Source organism: Rhinolophus sinicus, linkage group LG15 (genome assembly GCF_036562045.2).
Source record: "Rhinolophus sinicus isolate RSC01 linkage group LG15, ASM3656204v1, whole genome shotgun sequence".
Classification (NCBI taxonomy): Eukaryota; Metazoa; Chordata; class Mammalia; order Chiroptera; family Rhinolophidae; genus Rhinolophus; species Rhinolophus sinicus.
The window spans coordinates 8673708-8692077 of NC_133764.1; the positions used below are offsets into that span (position 1 = coordinate 8673708).

The 18370-nt window shown below is 48.0% G+C and overlaps 1 protein-coding gene across 2 annotated transcripts in view; it reads left to right on the plus strand.

The window, feature by feature from the left end:
- Nucleotides 1-258: 258 nt before the first annotated feature.
- GAS7 (growth arrest specific 7) overlaps nt 259-18370 on the plus strand; it is a 209415-nt gene continuing 191303 nt past the window's right edge. The window contains exon 1 of one of the 2 annotated variants that reach the window (XM_019755227.2): nt 259-902. In XM_019755227.2, the coding sequence (XP_019610786.1) occupies nt 720-902 (183 nt within the window). In that variant the 5' untranslated portion in view covers nt 259-719. The remainder of the gene's footprint in view (nt 903-18370) is intronic. The other variant, XM_019755228.2, reaches the window with a different exon arrangement.

Below are 18370 nucleotides of genomic sequence, written 5' to 3' on the forward strand. Positions count from 1 at the left end.
TCCCTTACGGGTACATCGGAGGGGGTGCTCACAGCCATCGGCCACCAGACCTACAAAACAGACCTACAATAGAGGGGCGTTTCTATTCCAGTGGCCCTCTGGGTGGGAGTGTGAATGGGAGACCCCTCCCGAGTGACCTGCCCCCTAGGCGAGAGGGAGCCCAGCCCTCAGCGGGCGTGGCCGCTCTGGTCCGGCCCCTGCCCCGCCCCCTCGCCGCGGTGGGAGTCTCCGCTCGGCCACCCGGCAGCCAACCTCCTCTCCACGTACGCCGGGCCACTCCCTCGCCGCGGAGCCCGGCCGAGGGTGATGCTCCAGATCCCACCTCCCCGGGGAGCTGCGCATTTCCGCACGCCAGGGCCGCTCCGGCCGGCCCTCTCGGCGGCAGCCCGCGTTCCTCGTACCCGGGAAGTTGTCTCCCGAGCCTGCGGCGCCTGGGTCTCCTCCCCCCGAGCCCCGCCCCCCCCGCCCGGAGCTGGGATCTGAGAGCTGCCCGGTCCGGGGGCGTCGCCGTTTGCTCTCAGAAGCCCGCGAGCCTCCGCTTCCCTGCGTGGAGCGCACGTCCCCCGCCTGGCCGGGGACCCCTGTACACCCCCGAGACGGCGCGTGCCCAGAGCGCGGGAGCCCGGGGCGCCGGGCGCCTTGGACATCGCGGAGCCGCTGCCCAACCCGCGGGGCTCGGCAGGGATGCAGGCTGCGCTGTGAGCCCGGGCGCTAAGGCCATGTCCGGCGCCCGCTGCCGGACCCTGTACCCCTTCTCCGGGGAGCGGCACGGCCAGGGGCTGCGCTTCGCCGCGGGCGAGCTGATCACGCTGCTGCAGGTCCCGGACGGCGGTTGGTGGGAAGGCGAGAAGGAGGATGGGCTCCGCGGCTGGTTCCCAGCGAGCTACGTGCAGTTGTTGGAGGTAAGGGGCGAGGGCCGGGAACTGGGAGACCCGTGGCTCCGGTCCTTGGCGCTCTTGCAGACCTGTTGCCCGCATCGGGGATGCCCGAGCCATCACTCTCCGAGGGGCGCCCCGGGGGCAGCCGCTGCTAGTCGAACCCGTAGTTCCGCGCACCTGGGGCGGAGAAGGCAGCGGGAGCCCCTCAGGGCATGGGCAGCGCCAGGATCGCCCCCTGAGCGCCCCCCGTGCGGGGCCTCCAGAGCACATCGTGGAGCCCTGAGGAAGCGAGAACTTGTTGCCTGTGTGAGTTCTGGAGCTGGCGGGCTCCTTCCCGACAGTGTCAGGGGCCGGCGAAGGGCTGCGAAGTCCGGCGGTCTATGGGAGACGCATCAGTGATCGGAAAAGAGGCACCGATTTGGCCGCGCAGCCCCGTGTCACCACCCCTGAGTCCGGAACCTGCCAGCCGGTGGACCGTCTTGCTGTCCCGGGTTAGGCTGCTTGGCCGCTTTGGGGCCGCCCACTTGCTGGTCAGCTGAGCCTGGCTGGCCACCAGCCTGAACCCCGTCAGCAGGCTTGACCCAAGGATGCCGCAGCCCCCAGCCAGCGCCCCCCGCCCCTCCAGAACCTGAAAGTGGCTCGTTTCTGGGCGTCTGGCCTGGCCCCAGGTCTACAGGGGACCTGATGAGCCAAGTCGGCTGGCTGTTTATTGTCTGGGTGACAGTTGGGAGGCCTCTCTGCCCTCTAATCGCTGAGCTCATGATCACAGCCTAAGTGGGATCCGAAGTTTCTAAAGTCCTGTGTGTGGGGGGTAGGTCGGGGGTGTGGGGGTGGGGGTGGGGGATGTCCTTACAGGACATCTCCTTTAGTAAAAGGCTGCCTGACCCAGGACTGTAAAGATTAAATGAGCAGTTACCCACAGGTATACAGAACCGTACTGGTAAAACGCTGCCCAGATCATGGAAACTGAACTTGTTTATAATTTAACCCCTGACCAACTTCACAAAGAACAAAATAATTGCAAATTTTGACCAAAATGCTCCGTGTAATTCAAAGAAATGCAGGAAGGAAGGAAGGAAAGGAGGAAGGGGAAGGAAAGAAAAAGAGGAAGGAAGGAAGGAAAGAAGGAAGGAAGGAAGGAAGGAAGGAAGGAAGGAAGGAAGGAAGGAAGGAAGATGATTATAGGGTGAGTTTGCCTGAGAAGTATCCTGTGGAAATATGATCAAAAATAGAGCCTGGCCTCGTAGAAGTACATTAAGTTTCTTTCAGGTCCAGAGGAAAACAACAAAATCCCTCCTAAATGAATTATGTAGTAGCATTTGAGCAAAGTTTAGGCTGGAAGGAGCTTTCATGGGCTGGCAGCAGAGTATGTTCCCTAACCTTCTTGGTTCTGTATTTTTAGAACCTGTGAGTTTGGGAGAGGCTCACGTGTGTTCCTCAGCTTTCCCAGTTCCTTTCCTGAGATTTGGATGTGAAAGAAAGCAAGTGTATTTTTTCTTATGAAGACCTGGCACCTCCTTTTTTTCTAGCTCCGAAGCCCTGAGGGAGACTCCTGTTTTAGAGTTCCTCTGGTGGCCACACTTTTCGAGGAAATACCAATGTGGAAATTTGGCTGTGGGATGTCTGTCTGGTGAGGAGCGTCCCTGGCTGGAATCAGCCAGCTGTATTTTGGGTGGGGGTGAAGCTGGTGGGTTTGTAGGCTGTGTTAGCAAGAATGGAGTGGCTTTGCATTTCTCTGTAAGGGAAAGGGAGTGTGGACCAGACCCAGGGACAAGCAGAATGATTAGCTGGGACAATCTTGGGTGTGTCAGTCACATTCCATGGCATAGACATAGTTAGGAAATCTCTGGTGCCTAAGGGGCATTCAGACAACTCCCACCTGGTGACCTGTGACAGAAGTGTCATCCGTGTGAGCAGCTATGCTGAGAGGACCTTCCTTTTGTTGAGTGCCTACTAGGTGCTAGGCATGGGACATACATTGTCATCAATTCCCCTGACAACTCTGTGTAGGAAAAGGTACCATCCCGATTTTACAGTCAGGCAAACTGAATATGAGAGGTGAAGGAAATTGCCCCAGGAGTAATGCTTGTATCTTTGATTAGCAGCTCAGATGCTTCAACATTGCTCCTGTGCCCATGTCTCTTTTGAACATGACAGCCTGGGCTTAACTGTGCTAAAAGGCCAGTAGATCCATGTGGGAAAGGGTAAGTGCAGCTCCCGAGGTCAGCATGGTGGTGACAGCCTCCTGTTAGGGATGCTGGTGCTAAAATGAGGGCAGCTGCTCCTTCCCACTTGGAGCATCTCTCCTGCTAACCCTGAAGTTTGATTTCACTCAGAGCCAGCTGTTTTTTCCACAGGTGGAGGCAGGGTGGGGCTGCTGTGCCCTGAGCCCTGGGACTCTTTTCAGGGCCAAAGCTGATGCAGTTTCTGCAGAGAGGATCATAGGTCAGGCCCTTTGTGTCTGTGAACCTCATCCATGAGCAGGCTGGACCTTAAGGCTGAGGGCTGGGCAGGGATGGAGGCTATGCAAGTAGAGTCCCTTGGGATGGATTGAGTCCTCAAATCCAGAATCACTTAGTGGTGAATGCAGCACTCCCATGGGAGTCACTGGTGGTAGATTGGTCAGCATCTGGAAACATGAGTCTGGAGGACAACCAGCCAGGTGTTCATCAAGGCTGAGAGGGCAGAGACCAGGAGGCTAGAGAAGGGGCCCCTGATCCTGGAGGTGGTAAACCTCATGCAGTGCCTGGCACTGAGCTTGCTGGGGGCATGGAGTTCAGAAGGCCTGGGGAGCTGCTGGGCACAACCAGCCTCCTGGGAGAGGAGTGGGGTGGTGGCTGCACAGCTGGGCATGGCACCTCCACTGTAACCCCCACGCCAGTGTACCTTTTGCTTTTGGGTGGAACGAGTGATACCAGGAAACACCATCTTGATGGAAGACGGTGTTAGGGGTGGAGAAGCAGTATGTGCAAAATGGACACTCCCCAAGGATTTTGTCCTTGTTCATATGAGAAAAGGGGCACTGAGAGCCCCGACTTTGTAGGAAGCATACCCCATGGAGGGGAGTTGGGAGCTAAGTCTGAGAGGGCTGACAGATCTGCCCTGGTGGCTAGCCAGTCCTTGGGGAGAGGCCCGTTTGGTGGATTTTGATGCTGGTTACTGGGGAAATCTCTGGTCAAGACTCGGGGCAGCCTCTATGAAAACCTCAGCCCAAGCAGAGAAGCGTGGAGGGTCCTGGTGGGATCAAGGATTGGCCCCAAGGATCCTGGCTCTTCAAGGGATGGGGAAGCCTGCCAGCGGGAGGGAACCAGCTTCTCCCAGGAAAGGAGGAGGCTTAATAGAAAAGACCCACAGCTGCTGCCTATGAGATATAAAGGCCCTTAGATAAAAGCAGCCAGTAGAAGCTTTCTTGAGGGTCTCTTTAGCCATGAAGAAGAGTTGAAAACGCATATAATATTTGAGAGACATGACCGAGGAGGAGCTGTGATAAAGGAGACCTGAGATGGGGTTGGAGTCTGCAGAAGCACATTCTGTGGGCTCCAAGCCAGGCCTGAGATCACCTCCATAGACTTGGAGGCCCTACAGGGGAGATTTCCACCAGACTTCTAGGAGGTACATGGAGGCTGAGAAACAGCTTCTGGAAAAGGTAGATGGAGAAAAGAGCCCAGATCTCCATCCCCAGGGAGGATCTGGAGAGTCAGACATGGTCCAATGGTTGGACAGGTCCATAGCTGGATCGCCTAACCCTGGCCCAGGAATTTCTTGTGGCCTGTTCTTACCTGGAATGGAGAGCAGAAATCGGGGACCTGGAAGATACTGTAAGGCATCTGGAAAAACTACCAGAGCTTTTGGAAAATAATTCTGGGGGTTAATAAGATTGGAATGCGAATACAACAGAGTTTTCCTTGACCTATGTGCTGTTCTTAGAATCCATGATCTGGCTGGAAGGTGTGGACCTCAGATGCTAACAGTATGATGTTGTTTGTCAGTGGAACTAGACAGTTGCAGAGGGTCACCCTTGAACTTGATCTCCTTCTCTCTACCTTCTGTTCTCCCATTTTGGGTTCATGTGATTACTGCAGGAGTTTATAAGGTGTGGCTGTGGGAGAGAGATGTAGAGCTGCTGTGCTATGGATAATTAAGGAATGCTGTCTTATCTATTGCTATGTAACAAGCCACCCCAAAACTTCGTGTCTCAAAACAGCCATTTATTATCTCACATATTTCTGAGTTGACAGGGCTCAGCTGGATTGTTCTTCTGCTGGTCTGCCTGGGCGTCTCCCATGCATCTGTAGGCAGATGGTGACTGGGACTAGAGTCCTGGGAGCTCACCTGGGCTGGAACCTTCAAAACGGCCTCTTCACTCCACATGTCTGGCGCCTTGATATTCTCCCACGTGACCTTCCTCTCCAACTGGTGTTTTGTCTTTCAGGGCCTTTGCCTATGGCTTTTCTCTTCAGCAGGGCAATGGGAGCTTTTATACGGTAGCTGGCTTCCAAGAATGCAAAAGTGCAAATTGTCAGGCCTTCTTAAGGCTTAGGCTCAGAACTAGCACATCACTTCTGGCACATTCTATCGGTAAAGTGAGTCACGGGACCAGTCCAAATTCCATGTGGGAGGGAAGTGCACACAGGTGTGGGTAATAGGGAGACCAGGGCCATCTTGCAGACTAGCTACCTCAGAAGGGTAGAGAGAATATACCTGGGACAGATGTTCCATTACAGGGGAAGCAGCGCCAGGCCAGACCGAAGAGAGAGCCCCCAGCGGGAGGTGAAATGCAGGAGACTTGGCAGTTCTTCTAGGAAATTCTCCATTGTTATCCTTGGAGGATATATATATTTTTCAAGATGCCAGGGATTTCTTTATAAAGGTCACACGATAAATGATGCAGCTGAATTTGAAACTGGATTTTCCTGTCCCTAAATCCTGGGTCTGTCCACTGCCATTGACATACCAGTCCAGCATTTTGAGGTCAGAGCTTTTGGTGCTGGTTATTAATAGGCAGTGTTATCTGAGCTGTCAGACATCTAGTAGATGCTTAATATGTTACACAAATTGATTTTAATACATGGCATTTCTGTAATGTGAAAATTTCCTAAAATGGGTGTGGCTTTGTTCATTATGCCAGTAATTTTTAAGGTGGTCATCAGCTCTGTTCACAAAAGGTGTAATTAGGGCTGGTGGTTCGCGGAGTATGTAATTGTGATGGAAAAGACTAAGGTGCTGCTTTCAGCAACTTCACTACGTCATCTTGCCCTTTGACTTGGGGGCTGTGGCCTATAGTTGTAGCTCCTGCTGTTTGCAAATCTGCCTTTTGCCCACCCCCCTGTCCACCTCTGCTCTGGAGGAGCCTTCCCGCGACCCCTTCACTGCTGTGTGCTGGTCTGGTCAGGTGACCTCATCACAGGACTTGAAAGCAGTATGCAGGGCTTATGGATTCTATGGATTGGGGCATCTTCACAAACGTTCCCTTAGCAACAAGTCGGCAGAAATCCCTGACATCTGTTAACCACCGCGTGAACCCCTGCCGTCCATTACTACCTAGAAACATGAATGAGACGCTGACCTTCTTGTACTCTTCTCAGCCTGAAAAAGCCCAGCTTTTATCTGCTAGTCTGGTCTACTTCATCTGTGAGCATGGATGCTGGTCCCCACTTTGCTGATGAAAGGAAATTTTTGGTAAACCAGGAAGCCTTGTATACATGTAGAGTATTAGGGTTTTTTATCAGGCCACTCCAGGGGACATTGTTTTCCCAGCTTGCTCCTTTATTACTCACAGCAGCAAGGCGACACATGACAGGCTTTCTAACAGAATGTCAGGACTGATCCCCTTGTACTTAATTGCAAAATTATTATATACCTCTCTCCCTGCAGTGGCAAGTCTTCTGGCGTGGTGTTTGTACCTATGGAGAGAAGTAGAAATGGTGGCCAGCGGGTGGGTCTGGCTGGTTGTTTGGTAAACCTGAGCATGGGGTGACGTTTTGGAGGTTTAGTTGTACCAGCTGTATGGATTGTGTGAGGTTTCTGTGGACACATAAGAGGACTCACCCACCTCCTCCTTTCACACTTAGTGTCTTCCCTGTCTACCATCTGATAAAGGTTTGTTTTTTTAGGTTAACTTCCTGGTTCACTGTATTTGCCTCACTTCTTGAGCTGGAATCTAGACTTGATCCCCAGGTACTCAAATTTCACATGTCCAAACTAAACGCAACCTCTCTCCTCTCTTTGCTGCCTTCTGCCCCCACCCTCCATGCTGGAGTGAATGTCACCCCATCTATTTGTCCACCACATCGCCCGACACCTGCCCCCTCTTCCCTTCCTCTCCCATTCGTTAGGACAGCAAGCCTTGTCTGTTCTCCCTCAGAAACATTTCTCAGAGCCTTCTCTTTCTTAACTTGTGTCGGCAAACTTTTTCCGTAAAGGTCCAGGAAACATTTCAGGCTTTGTAGACCAAGAGGCCAAATCGAGTTACAGCTGTGTCACTGTGATTTGCAGTGCGCCAGAGGCAGTGAGAAGCCGTGAGAGCGGGCATATGGTCTCTGTCACAGCTCCTCAGCTCTGTCCTTGGAGCACGAAAGCAGGCACAGCTGATCCTCAAATGAATGGGCGTGGTTGTGTTCCGATAAAACTTTATTTATGGACACTGAAATTTTAATTTATTCTAATTTTTGTGTGCCCTGAAGTATTACTCGTCTTTTGTTTTGTTTTCAACCACTTAAAGATGTCAAAGCCATTCTTAGCTTATGGGCTAGATGTAGTTTGCCAGTCCCTGTTCAAAAGTTGGTCCTTCATTCATTCATTGATTCAGCAATCCCTAATGGAGTGCCTTCAGTGGGCTGCAAGCGCTGTTGTAGGTGCTGGTGGTGAAGCAGTGAAAGAAGCAGGAAAGGAGCTTACCTTTTGGGGACTTGGTAAGCTAGCAAAAAATAAAAGGTAATTTCAAAGTAGTGAGGGGCCAGTAAAACAAGGTGCTGTAATGGAGAGGGGGTGCTGCAGGAAGGGGGTTCGATAAGACTCAGGGAAGCCTTCTCTAAGGAGATGGTATTTGAGCAGAGACCTGAATGATGCACAGGAGCCAGCCTTGTGAGTATCTGGGGAGAAATGATTTGAGGCAGAAGACACTACAAATGCAAATAACCCTGAAGAGGGGTGTATGTATGATGTATTTGAGAGAACCAGAATATTCCAGAATGGTTAGAGAGTGATGAACAAGGGCAGGAGATGTTGGGGCGGGACAGAGAGGGAGGCAGGTTAGTTGAATAGAGCTCCCTGGTATCACCCTCCAATATGTGTAACTTTATTTTTCTATAAGAATTTAATTTATATTTCGAGCCCCTACTCTGCATGTTGGAAGAAATGTACTGTCACATAATTTGGGCTTTCTTGCCCAGATTTGCATTTATGTTCTGGGGAACTTAATAAAAACATCATTCCAAGGGTCCAGCTGCTCCTCAATGTCGTTTGGGCATCTGCTGAGTCGTCCTCCCCCGGAGTGGGTCTCCCTTGTCTATCCATGCAATTGCCAGAGACAGTCTCCTGTCTGAAGGTTCCTTCCATCTGGAGCTCTCTCCTCTCATCAGCAATTTTTGGGAGGACATATCATTCTCTGACATTGTCTAAGGCTCGTGTGCTGGTAAATGTTTAATAACCAGCTCTGTGGGGTGTAGGGTGGAAGATCAAGAGAGGGAAGTCCTGATTTGTAGCTTTTGCCAGTTTCTGGGCTATAAATACTTCACTGTGGCTGATTTCAAGCTACTAATGATTTTGTTTTCATTGAATATATCATTGGTAAAGTTAAGATATACAGTGTGTTGATTTGATACATGTGATATGGTTGCCATTGTAGTGCTATTTAGCACCTCTATCACCTAACATCGTTATCCTTTCTCTTTAGTGGTTGGTAGATAGTTTTCTAAGTGCAACAGAAAGCCTTTGGTTTGATTGAAGTGTGGAGAATGGATTTGAAGAGGGCTGGAAGGGAAGCCAGGAGACCAGTCAGGAAGCAGGGAGCAGGGTGGTGGAAGTGAGATGGTGAGAAGTGGATGGATTTGAAATGTATTTGCTGATGGAGCCAAAAGGACTTGATGTATGGACTGTGGTGGGGCGGGAGTGGGGAACAAGGGGTCTCACCTCCTGCAGATCAGTTGTGATGCACTTTTCCCTACTGGATTTTCCTCATCTGTGAATCATTCGTTCTGCTACCAGAGACATCTTCCTTAAAAAATGACGTAAAAAGCAAATAAAAATTGGGGAACTGTCAGTATCTTTAATGCTGAAGTGCTTTTATGCATTTAAAAAACACACAAATGAATACATCAGTATAAGAATGGGCAAAGCACTTGGATAGATGCTTTATAATAAAAGATATACAAAGTCATCAGCATATTCAGTGTCACTAGTGATCAAAGAATTGCAATTTTTTTTTAGAAGATGACTTTAATGAAAACTCAAAAAAAAAAAAAAAAAAAAAAAGAAAAGAATGAGTATTGGAAAAGCTGTGGAAAAATTGTCGTATGCTCCCTGGAGGGTAATTTGGCTATATACCTTAAAAGCCTTAACAGCGAACATGCCCTTTGATCCAGCAATTCCACTTCTAAAAATTTGGACTCGGAAGCATCTCTGATAGATGAACTGTAAGTGTCAGAAAGCCTGTGGCAGCACTGTTTCTAATAGAATGCAAACGGACCACAGCCTAACTGCCCACCAGGAAGAACTAGTTAAAATAAGGTTTACCTGTTCTTAACGCAAGGGCAGACGTCACTATAATGAAGCTGAATTTTAAAAATGAAAACTTTTGGTCAATGATGCTAAGTGTTTTCATGAAGTTAGCATAGTTCAGATGTCACCTATGATGAGACAAAAGATGGTGTGTTCAGGAGTGAATTGCTTTTTAAGAGCAGGGACTGTGTGTACCATGCATTCTGCAAGTATCCTTTTGTAGAAAGAACAGGTTGAAGAAATACTTGCTGGCCCAGGGCCACGTTCTTTTAAATATCCTCAGTAACAGCAAATCTTTGTCTTTTGAGGGGTGGATTTGATTTTTTGGGAAACAGCCAAAATTCATTTGGAGCCAAGTCTGGTGTGTCTGTATGTGTGACTGTCTATCACCTTGTTGCAAAAAGAATTTAAAGCCGCTTACCAAAAATCATATGGCACAATAAGATAAAAGCATAAATATGTGAGGAAATCTAGGGAAAGGAGAAAATAAGATGACTGTTGGGGTGAAGTGAGGAGAGAAAATGGCAATTAAGTAATGATGTTCAGGGTTTAACAAGAGACCCTACTGTCAAGTAATAATGTGTTTGTGCAGTTCTCAACGGGAAGTAACAGAAATGTTCTAGAAATGGCGGCATTGTGAGCCTATGTGCTGTATGAGTCAGCATGGGTCAGGATATGCTGCCATAACAACCTTCAAATTGCGATGGTTAAAACAACATAGTTTCACTTCTTCCTCGTCTGTTGCAAGTTGGTTTGGGGCTGTAAGACCCCCCAGGACCCAGGATGATTGAGTAACCACCATCTGGAATCTTGCTGGTGATTGTGATAAACAGCACTTGGTTCTTAAAGTTCCTTCCTGGAATGGCATAGGACATTGTGCTCATATTTCATTGACTAAAGCATGGCCACACCCGACTTGAAGTCAGTGGGGAAAATGCAGTCCTACCATGTGCCAGGAAGGAGAAAAAGAGCAAGCTGAATATATGTGGGCACCTCTGTTGACCACCACATGTGCTCTCACTTGGGGAATGCCCCCATGTCTGGTTTATTCCAGTCTTAGTATTTTATGGCCATAACTAGAGAAGTACTTCTCAGACTGATTTCAGTGCTTCTAGAGCAAGGCTTCTTAAAACGAATGCCTTAGATCTTGTTGGATGCAGATTCTGACTCAGTAGGTCTGGGATGAGGCCTGAGATCCTGCATATCTGACAAGCTTCTATTGCTGCAAGTACTTAAAGCCACAGTGCAGGCCTCAGCAGGTGCCCTTGGCTCCTGAGAGCCAGGATGAACTCTTACGTTCTCTCAAATCAGCTCTCCCCTCTCCCAAGCTATCTTTGTATCTACACTACTGGGCATACTAGTAGATAGTTGGCCCAGACTTCCTAGGATTTTTTCGTTGTGGTAAATACATCTGCCACAACCTCTGGTTCCACAAAAAACACATATTTATATTTGATCACCTACTATGTGCCCTGCTTTCCTTAAGGCTCAGAGGATACAGCCAAGACATGGAGCTGAAATTAGCAGCTCTTCTTCGGAAGCCCTTGGGGATGTACTGTCCTCTCCAGGGTGACTGGCAGGTGACCTTCCTAAAAGACTTCAGTTTCACACTTGTTCTGTTAGAATGAAAGTCCTTCCAGGCATTTAGCATCCATTGTTCTTTCCCGGATGCCTTAATTTCGCCTCCCTTCTCATTTGCTTGTCAAATACACGGAGAACTCCAGATTAGTCAACAAAGTTAGTTAAATTGTAAAAACTCTTTAGAGATGATACTTCCAAAATTCTACAGAAACTGAGCCCTTGTCCTAATTTAATCATGACAGAGGATCCCCTTATTTTAGCAGTGGCTCATGGAAGACTGTCATTGAGGCATTTGTTTTTGATACGAAATTATATTGATACGTAATATAGTTTTGAAACAGAAATAGGAACTTTGCATCTACTGTTCTCATTTAGCAAGTGTTTTATTGCTAGATAGCTACAAGCCTTTGTTGTGCTTCGAGGGAAAAAGAAAACTTTGTTGAGTTTTTGATAATCCAGGACATACTCGATACAAACTCTAATCTGGTACTCAGCCTAATATTTTCATATTATTAAAGAAGGTTTTGAATACCTGGGCCTGTCTTCTGGTGTGGGCACATAGAACCTTCTGGAACAACATTACCACATTCCTGAAGGGCGTTAGACGTGGCTCTTCTCAGACATTACTGTGCATGCAGATTACATGGGGCTCTTGTTAAAATGCAGATTCTGATTCAGTAGGTTTGGGGTGAGGCCCAAGACTGCATTATCTTACTGTCTCCCACGTGATGCTGAGACTATGGGTTTGTGGGCCACAATTTGAGTAGCAAAGCATTTGAGTACCCTAAGGAGTTTTTAAGTTTGCAAGTCATAATTAAATCCTGGAATTAGATTGGATTTAGTTTTGTTTTTTTTAAGTGGATGATATGAGGCTATACATGGTCATGGAAAGAACACAGGTTTTGGAATTAGACCTCTCTTTGAGTCTCTTTAATCTGAGGACAGAGATATGGAGGTGGTAAAAATGCAGGATGGGGAGAGTGGCGGCTGGTGTTCTTATGTGCCCTCCTGGGGCCAGGACCAGGAGCTGGCTATGGAGGAAGAAAGGCAGCGTGATGGGTGACACGAACATGGCCGGCTCAGGGTCTTCACTTCAGTATGAACAAGATGGCAGAGCGAGCACTAGGCATGGACTTGCCAGCTACCAGCAGTGTGAGGAAAGGCATGCAGCAGGGACATAGCCTCCACATCTCGAGACACTTTATCGGTTCCAAGGGATGCTGGATGCCTTGTGTGGTTTGGTTTGTGGGCTGGAACATGAGCCTTGCAGCTGACCCTGATGTGGATTGCTTACACCATGTTCAAGGCAAGTTGCAGAATGTTTCTCAGTTTCATAGGGCTCCAGTGAGGGTAGCTGGTGCCTTGTATACACTCTGTTAATGGAGTTTGCATCCCACACGTTCTGGGGATCATGCCAAGTTGAATGCTGAGAGCTGCCAGTTACCTGGGGCTTCTATTGAGGGGTTGCTGTGGTGGGAGAAACCGTTTTCCGTGGGCCCCTCTGGGGTCACAGTGCTAGACTGGTTGCAGCATTGTGGTCAAGGCCTTCTGACCTGTGGGCACAGATCACCTGGGGGTCTTACTAAATGCAGATTCAGAAGGTCTGGGGTGGGCCTGAGAATCTGCATGTCTAACAAGCTCCCAGGAGATGCTGCTGCTGCTGGTGTTGGGCCCATACTCTGAGCAGCAAGATTGTAGAGCATTGTTGGTGGGTTTTCAGGACACAGGTACTACTGGTTAAAGCAAGTAAAGCCGGTCAGTTGTAGTTTATTTGGAACTGCTGCATGATGGTTGCTGCTGCTCAGGCTGGGCTAATTAGTCTTAACTGCAATTTTTTTTTTTTCCCCCCAACCTGGGTCTGATGGGCCTCCGGCTGTTTGATGCTCCTTGTCAGGAGGCACAGGCTGTTTGTTGGGAGAGGTGAAATGCAGGAGGTGGCAAAAGGGCTTAAGCATGTCTTTTCGTCTTTGCCTGATCCTGGAGCAAAGGAAAGGTTTATTTCAAGGGGCTGGGTAGAAATTCTCCTTTGATTTACTTTATTTATTTACTTACTTTTATTAAGGTATAGTTGACATACAATATTGTATTAGTTTCAGGTGTACAACATAGTGATTTGACATTTATATGCCTTACGATGTGATCACCACAATAGGTCTAGTAACCATCTGTCATCCTACCAAGTTATTTCGATAATATTGACTTTTTTCCCTATGCTGTATACATTACATGCCTGTGACATTTTTTCCCCCACTTATATGTGGAATCTAAAAAACAAAACAAAACAAAACAAATGAACAAATGAAACAGAAACAGACTCATAGATACAGAGAACAAACTGATGGTTGCCAGAGGGGAGAGGGGAGGGAGGAGGGGTTGGGTAAAAAACGGTGAAGGGGAAACAAGAGGTACAAACCTTCAGTTATAAGGAAATTCTCTTTTTGTAAAGTGTTGCTGTAGAGCTCAGAAGCTAATGTTCTGGGGCTGGAAATGGAGGTGGTGTAAGCAGGCATCTCCCGCAGCCCCTTGGTGGAACCCTCAGGCCTGCACTGCTCTGCGACTGACCTCTCGCTTCTCCTGCCTGGTACTGCCCTGGCCCCTAACGGCCGTGGCCATCTCTTTTATCCCTCGGCTGGCGATGTCCATTCTCCATAGCATCACCGTAGTGATTTTTCTAGCCAGTTTGATCTCAGAGCTCCTGTTGAAGACCTTACACAGGGTTTTCATTGCATTTATAATATAGTACGCCTTAGCTTTGCTTATGAGGAGGCCCTTTCTGACCTGGCCTCTGTTTACCTCCCAAGCTGTGTTTTTAGCCATTTCTTCACATGTGAAATGCTATCAACCACATGGGACTACCTAATTCTGGGGTGCAACTCTGCTTTCTCTTGCTGTGTCCTAGCACATGCTGTTTCTTCCCTCTGAAGTAACCTTCCTCCCCCTTCTCTTTTAATCTCACTCCCTTTTCTCTGTATTGAGATAGAATGCACATACCATTGAAAGTGTGCGATTCAGTGATCTTTTTGGTATATTCATGAAGTTGTGCAGCTAATAATACCACGATCAATTTTAGAACACTTTCATTGGCCCCTTCCCGTTAGAAGTCACTCTGCATTTCCCCTCCAATCACTCCGGCCTTAGGCACCCACTAATTTATGTTCTGTCTCTATATTTGCCTATGCTAGACATTTCATGTAAATGGAATCATATAATTTGTAGCCTTTTGTAACTGGCTTCTATCATTTAGCATGGTTGCAAGGTTCATCCATGTTCTAGTATGTATCAGTACCTCATTCATTTTTATGGCTGAGTTAATACTCCATTGTATGGATATGCCACATTTTATTTATCCATTCATCCATTGGTGAACATTTGGGTTGTTTCTCTTTTTTTGGCCATTAAAAGTATTGCTCCTATGAACATTTGTGTACAAATTTTTGTGCGGATATATGTTTTCATTTCTCTTGGGAATATACTGTGTTTCCCTGAAAATAAGACCTAGCCGGACAGTCAGCTCTAATGTGTCTTTTGGAGCAAAAATTAATATAAGACCCGGTCTTATAGTAAAAATAATATAATATAATAAATATAATATAATACCGAGTCTTATATTAATTTTTGCTCCAAAAGACGCATTAGAGCTGACTGTCCGGCTCGGTCTTATTTTCAGGAAAACACGGTACTTAGGCGTGGAATTGCTGGGTTATATGGTAACTCTGTGTTTAACACTTTGGGAAACTGCCAGATTGTTTTCCAAAGTGGCTGCACCATTTTGCAATGCCATCAGCTATGTATGAGAGTTCCAATTTCTCCACATCCTCACCAACATTTGTTATTATACAAGTATGTCTTTTTTATTACAGCCATCCTAGTGGATGTGAAGGGGTGTCTCATTGTGGTTTTGGTATGCACTTCTCGGGTGATTAATCACGGGGAGCATCTTTTTCATGTGCTTATAAGTGGGTTGTACATTTTCTTTGGAGAACTATCTATTCAATTCTTTGCACATTTTTAATTGGGTTACTCATTTTTTTCCTTGGTCTCTTTTTCTTTTCCTTTTTAGCTGGATTAACTTGGTCTCATTTCTTGGCTTTGGTGTTAATCTCCTAGGAAGATTGTGCAGACATAGCCTCTCCTGCATCCTTCTACACCTCTTAGCACTCGCCCCATTGTATCGGGATTGTTTACTGCTCTAACTACATTGTCGATTTTTTGAGGTCAAGGATTGGGTTGCTAACCTTTCTAGACTCAGCCCTCAGTGCACAAGCAGGCATAGCCACTTGATAAAAAAAATGGAGGACCATACTTCAGTGATTTCAATTACGGTGCTGATGAATGTAAGGTTTGCCACCCATGATAGTTATTTGGCTTCATATACGAAAACAACAATAAAAGAGTTTGCAGAGTGACATTCTTACAGAATCTCTGATCCCCAACCAGGCATCGGTCACCTACAGACTCTGGGTTAACAAGACAGGTTGGGGAAGAAGGTGTGTGCTACTCAGAGCAGAAGCTTCTTGCCGTGGGAGCAAATAACTAGGATTCCACGAAGTAGGATTGTCACCATGTAGATACAGGGCAGTCAACCATTATTATTTCCTGCTGGAGAGGAAAACAGCTGATGAGGAAATTGACCTGCGTTGGGGCTGTTTGATTACTGGGTCACTCCTAGAATCCTAGAATGGGAGTGTTCTCAGTTTGAGGCCAGTCTGGTAAGAATGGTATAGAGAGCTAATCAGACCTGGATTTGGGTGCTGGCCATATGAGATTTTTGACACATTGGTTACCTGACCTTGGACCTCAGTTTCCATATCTTTAAAATGGGGATAGTAAGGCCCACATCAGAGGATCACTGTGAAAGTTAGAATTGTGTCTTTTAAAGTAAATGCTCCACAGAGAGCCTGGTGTCAGTGCTCAGTATGTGTTGGTGGCCTTCACGGTTACATGTTCCTTATTTCCCACACATCACTCAAGGGTGCTGGGCATTATTGGCTTTTTCTTAGTAAAAGAACTCGGCTTCCCTGAGAGTGACTCCAGACCTCTTGGTCACCATTTCTGGTTGTGACCTTGTCTTTGTGGCTCTTGTCCTTTCCACTCAGTTTCCATCTTGGGTCTTCCAAGTCTCTTTGTCTCAGGTTTAGCATTATAATTGAAGATGTGTTTGCCCCAGGAAGTCATAGCCCTTCTGTGGATGGGTCTTCAGCTTTGTCTTGGTGTATTTAGACCACAAAGTTGAACCAGAAATTCCTTTGTGGAAACATCAGTGTTGTCTGAATCTCCTCCCATCCGGATGGTTCCTAGGTGTGACCAAGATGAGAATCTTAACTACAGGTAGTAATTACGGGGAATCTTATCTTGGTGCACGTGGCAGGTAAACCAGCCTGCAAACACAGATTTTTTTCTGTGGAAGATTGCATCCAGAGGCCCCTGAGACATCTCCCTTCCCATGGGCCAGTTACTGCTCAGAGTGCCCACTTCTCATTTAGGATCCTAGGACCTGTGGATATTTTCAAGTTGACGTGTTTTTGTGACATGGCACAGGGGACGTTGATTCTTTCTTTCAGCCAGCCAGCTGCTGAATGTTTGAGCACCGTTGTAGGCTCTTTGGGGGTAGGAGGGTACCACGATCCAGTAGTGGGAAACTCTGCTGTGCCCTAGTTCCCATCTGCCCTGGCCCTATAATCTGATCCTATGGTGCTGCGCATTTTCCGAAGGGGTCTGTTTGCTACCCTGGCCTTGGGATCAGAGAGACAGTGAGCTGGGGTTTGTGGGTGTTCATAGGGAGAGGAGGCGTAGGAGGCCTGATCTGTGTGTGTCGTTAAGGAGCCCTGTGGTGGGTGTGGCCACAGAGATCCCGCCAAACTTTAGAATTTCAAATGGACTTCCTTTGTGTCACCGGGAGAAAATAGCCAGAATGAAAACGTACTAGCTAGGCTTCCTCCTCTGTGCAAAGTCATCCCAGCATATTTGGAGGGTGGGGAGCCTGGCCATTAGGGGAGATGTTCGGAATGGGGGTTGGCGAAGGCACTACCAGGCACTCCAGGCGGACAGCAGAGCTAGCTCTGGCCTGAGCCTTTGCTCCTGATTAGGCCCCTCAGCCCGTTCATGCTGGAGCGTGAATGGGAATCAGGGGAGTCCGAGCTCGCCTGAAGGCTCGGTGTCTCCCAGACCTGTTGTCCACTGATGCTGCCTTCACGTGCTCTTCTGGCTGCACACACCTCCTGTGACTGTGGTATGGGTCCTTGATTACTCTGGATCCTTTTCAGAGTGACTCCAGGGGACTCCTCCTGGAAGCCCTAGTGCTCTGTGGGACAGTTTGAAAAGCCCAGTATTGTGTGAAGCTGGAGGCTCAGATCCTCTCTGTCCATCAACATTGCTCGTGGGGGTGCCAAACGTGAGTTCCATTCTGGTTTGTTTGTGAATCACTTGCCAGGGGGTGGTTGGGGCGCTTTGTTCCTCTGGCTGGCTGGTCTGCTTTATTATTCTTAGTCTTGGGGAAATGATTTCTCTGAGAAGCAGTAGAAGGTGTAATTTACGCTTCACTGAAAATCAGCAAGACTATATATATTCAGTTAGAACTACAAGTCTCTTGCAAATGAGGACCGATGTGAGATATGGGCAAGTTGGAAAGGGTTACAATGCAGACATGCAGCTGGCATGATTAATAATCACAGAGTCACCTGTACATGGTTTATGGGGGAAGGAAGAGCAATAGCTGCTCTTGGAAGGCTGTACTCCTAGTGAGAGGGCTGGAGGGAGGTCGTTTGAAGGTGCTGGACATCCCCCTGGGAGTGGACAAGTTTTCCGTTAACCCCGTCCTTGGTAAATATTTCTTGTATTTCCACTGAGCCAGGGACCCCAGGTTTAGGGCTGGTGTTTCTACTCTCGCCCTAGACTCACAGAGCTACCCATGGTATCCTCCTAAAACCTGGGTCCCCTAGAGTCATCTACTCTCCTTTGCCCCCGGTGTCACAGTGCTCCTTGTCAGGGCTAACGGGCCTCCACAAACTGCGCCTGGCCTCCTCACTTGTCCTGGCACACAGCTTTGTGCCTTTGTGCCTTAACACAGCTGCTGCTTCTGTCTGAGTCCCTTCTCCCACATGCCTGTCTAGGGAATGATAATCCTCATCCAGACCCAGGCCAAGTATGGCCTTTGATCTCTCTCCATTCTTCCTCTGGTTTCTGTAGGGCCCCCC